At 47.6% G+C, this 2,699-nt stretch overlaps 1 protein-coding gene across 1 annotated transcript in view; it reads right to left on the reverse strand.

Annotated features, from left to right (window-relative positions):
* Positions 1-1,148, reverse strand: part of GUITHDRAFT_147580 (hypothetical protein) — a gene marked incomplete at both ends in the record, with an annotated part of 5,176 nt that extends 4,028 nt beyond the window's left edge. The window contains 4 exons of the mRNA XM_005820823.1: positions 24-69; positions 203-462; positions 491-717; positions 920-1,148. Coding sequence (XP_005820880.1) covers positions 24-69; positions 203-462; positions 491-717; positions 920-1,148 — 762 coding nt within the window. The remainder of the gene's footprint in view (positions 1-23; positions 70-202; positions 463-490; positions 718-919) is intronic.
* Between the last annotated feature and the right edge of the window lie 1,551 nt (positions 1,149-2,699).

Raw genomic sequence — 2,699 nt, forward strand, 5'->3', positions numbered from 1 at the left:
TCCTCCTCATCTCTTTCCTTCACCTCAAGATCCCGCGGGTCCGCTGGTCCATGTCCTAAAATCATCGTACTAGAGGGAGTGAGAAGGAAACAAAATCAACTGAAGCTCCTCGTCCTCGTCCTCGTCCTCGTCCTCGTCCTCTCCTCCTCCTCTCGCTCTTCAGACCCTCTTCCTCTTGCTCCTTCCTGCTAGTTTTCTCCACCTTCTTTCCCTCTCTTTGAACCTCCACCCAGCTATCTTGCCCTCGTCCTCGCCCTCGTCCTCGTCCTCGTCCTCGTCCTCGTCCTCGCCCTCGTCCTCGTCCTCGTCCTCGCCCTCGCCCTCGCCCTCGCCCTCGCCCTCGTCTTCATCCTCCTTGCTCCTTACCTCGGATGCTCTGCAGCATGCGGGGATATCTCTGACAGGGAAGCAGCGATCGAGGGAGCAGAGGAGGTACGAGAGGAGATAGAGAGCTCTTCCTCCCTGTAACCCAGCATGCTAGGATGGTAACCCTGATCCTCCTGATCGCGAAGCTTGAAGGACAGCTGATGAAGCTGCTTCTCAAGGTCTTCAACTTCCTTTCCTTGTAGCTGTTTGCACTTGCTGTCAGTTGTTGCCATGATCGTGATGCTAGCAACGGGACCTCTTGCACGTTCTTGACTGCTATTGACCCTTCTTCAGGGAGTATGAAGGCAGATCCCCAGTTCTTGCCTCCTCCCAGGGAAGAGTGGTGGCAACCTGTAGCAAAGACAAATCAGGGATGCGATGGAAAGGTATGGTGATAGAGGTGATGATGATGATGTTGATGTTGATGTTGATGATGATGATGATAACCATGATGATGATGATGATGATGATGATGATGATGATGATGATGATAATGGGAGTGGTGAAATCTTGTTGATTTTGTTGGCTCTGATGTCAACATATGATGAGTTACCTGGAATCATATGATATGCTATCTCAGATGTCGGACGATGAAGTATCGAAGCAAGGTTCCCAACCCGTTCAGAAATCGCCTCAGCCTGACAATACAATTGAGAAGATCCAAGCAACATGAAGATGTAAGAAGAGAGTGTAGAACGGAGTAGTGATGATGAGCTGGAGGAGGAGCATGATAGAAAAGAAGAGAGCAGGAGGAGGAGGAGCAGGAGCAGGAGCAGGAGCATGGGGAGCAGCAAAGAGCAGCAGCAGGATGGGAAGGAGGATGGGGAGGATGGGGAAGAGGATGGAAAGGAGGAGCAGGAGGAGCAGGAGGAGCAGGAGCAGTAAAAAGCAGCAGGAGGATGAGCAGCAGCAAAGAGCAGCAGGAGCAGCAGGAGCAGCAGGAGCAGGAGCAGGAGCAGGAGGTCAAGAGGATTACTCGAGCAAGCAGATGTCCCATCTTTTCAACGTTTGTCATCGACATCCATTCCTCAGGTGCGCCAGGAAGTTCTTGAACCTCAAGTTGTCTTGCAAGTGCAAACATTACTTCACAGCACAGTTCAAACAAAACGATAATGACATGACATGACATGACATGACATGACATGACATGACATGACATGACATGACATGACATGACATGACATGACATGACATCAGGCTGTGATATTTCATCTTTTGAACAGAGATTCATCTTACTTGAAGCAAGTTCTGCAAACAAGATTTCCTGTTTGTATATGTCAGGATGTTGGGGGTTGAGAAATGTACAATGATATGAATGACTTCACCTTTTTCCAAAACAACGTTTGGGGACTTGCAATAAGTGCAATTCAGCACACTCGAAGCAAGGATTGAAGCATTGGTGGCCAGTTCCAACATTGTCTGCTCAACAAACTTCATCTTGTCATGTGTGTTGAGATGTTTGTGTTAACCTTTTGCATCTGATTTGTGTCTGCATTCCCAACAGATATCCTTCTGCAAATACAGTGACAGTTCAGTGACTGCAGGGTTGGAGCAAAACCCTCTAGAAATCATCATCATCTCCAAATTATCCATTTCCCTCTCCAATCATGAGTCATGATGCAAGTAGATGATTCAAGTACACTTTTTCAATCATGATTCATGATTCATGCAATCGTAATCACCATCATCATATCCACGATCTTCCTCTTCATCATCATCATCATCATACCTTTGCGTCTGACTTCTCCCAGCAGAGCTCAGGTTTGTTCTGCTCGAAAGGACTCGACTCGTCACGCTTCTGCCCATGCTCGAAAACTTGGGAGGCACAGGATGGGAGCGTTTGGATTCTGACGGAGTTGAAACGTTGGAGCTGGAGTGTGCGAAGAGACTGACACTGGATCCAGGGCGAGAAGACAATCTGCTCGAAATCCTGTTCCGGTCTGACCGAGTAGATGTCAGGAGATAAAAAAGGGGGAGGAGATACCGAAGGAGAAGGAGAAAAAGAGAAGATACTGATGATGGTGACGACGAAGCAGGAGGAGGAGGGGGAGGGGGGGGGGGGGGGGGGAAAAAGTTGAGGAGGAGGAGAGAGAGAGAGAGAGAGAGAGAGAGAAAAGGAAAAAATTTTTAAAAAAGGGAAATTTTTTAAAAAAAGAATAAAAAAAGCACAGAGTTTGGTAACGGAAATTTTTTTTGGGAATTATTTTGGGGCAATGAGTGAAAAAATTTTTTTGGGGGAGAAAAAAAATTTTGTCTCTCCCCAAGCTGTAGAAGAACCTTTGGGGGGTGAAAGAGATTCTGGCGAATTTCTCCAGTTGGTGGGGGGGGAATTA

This window comes from Guillardia theta (genome assembly GCF_000315625.1).
Source record: "Guillardia theta CCMP2712 unplaced genomic scaffold GUITHscaffold_162, whole genome shotgun sequence".
NCBI lineage: Eukaryota > Cryptophyceae > Pyrenomonadales > Geminigeraceae > Guillardia > Guillardia theta.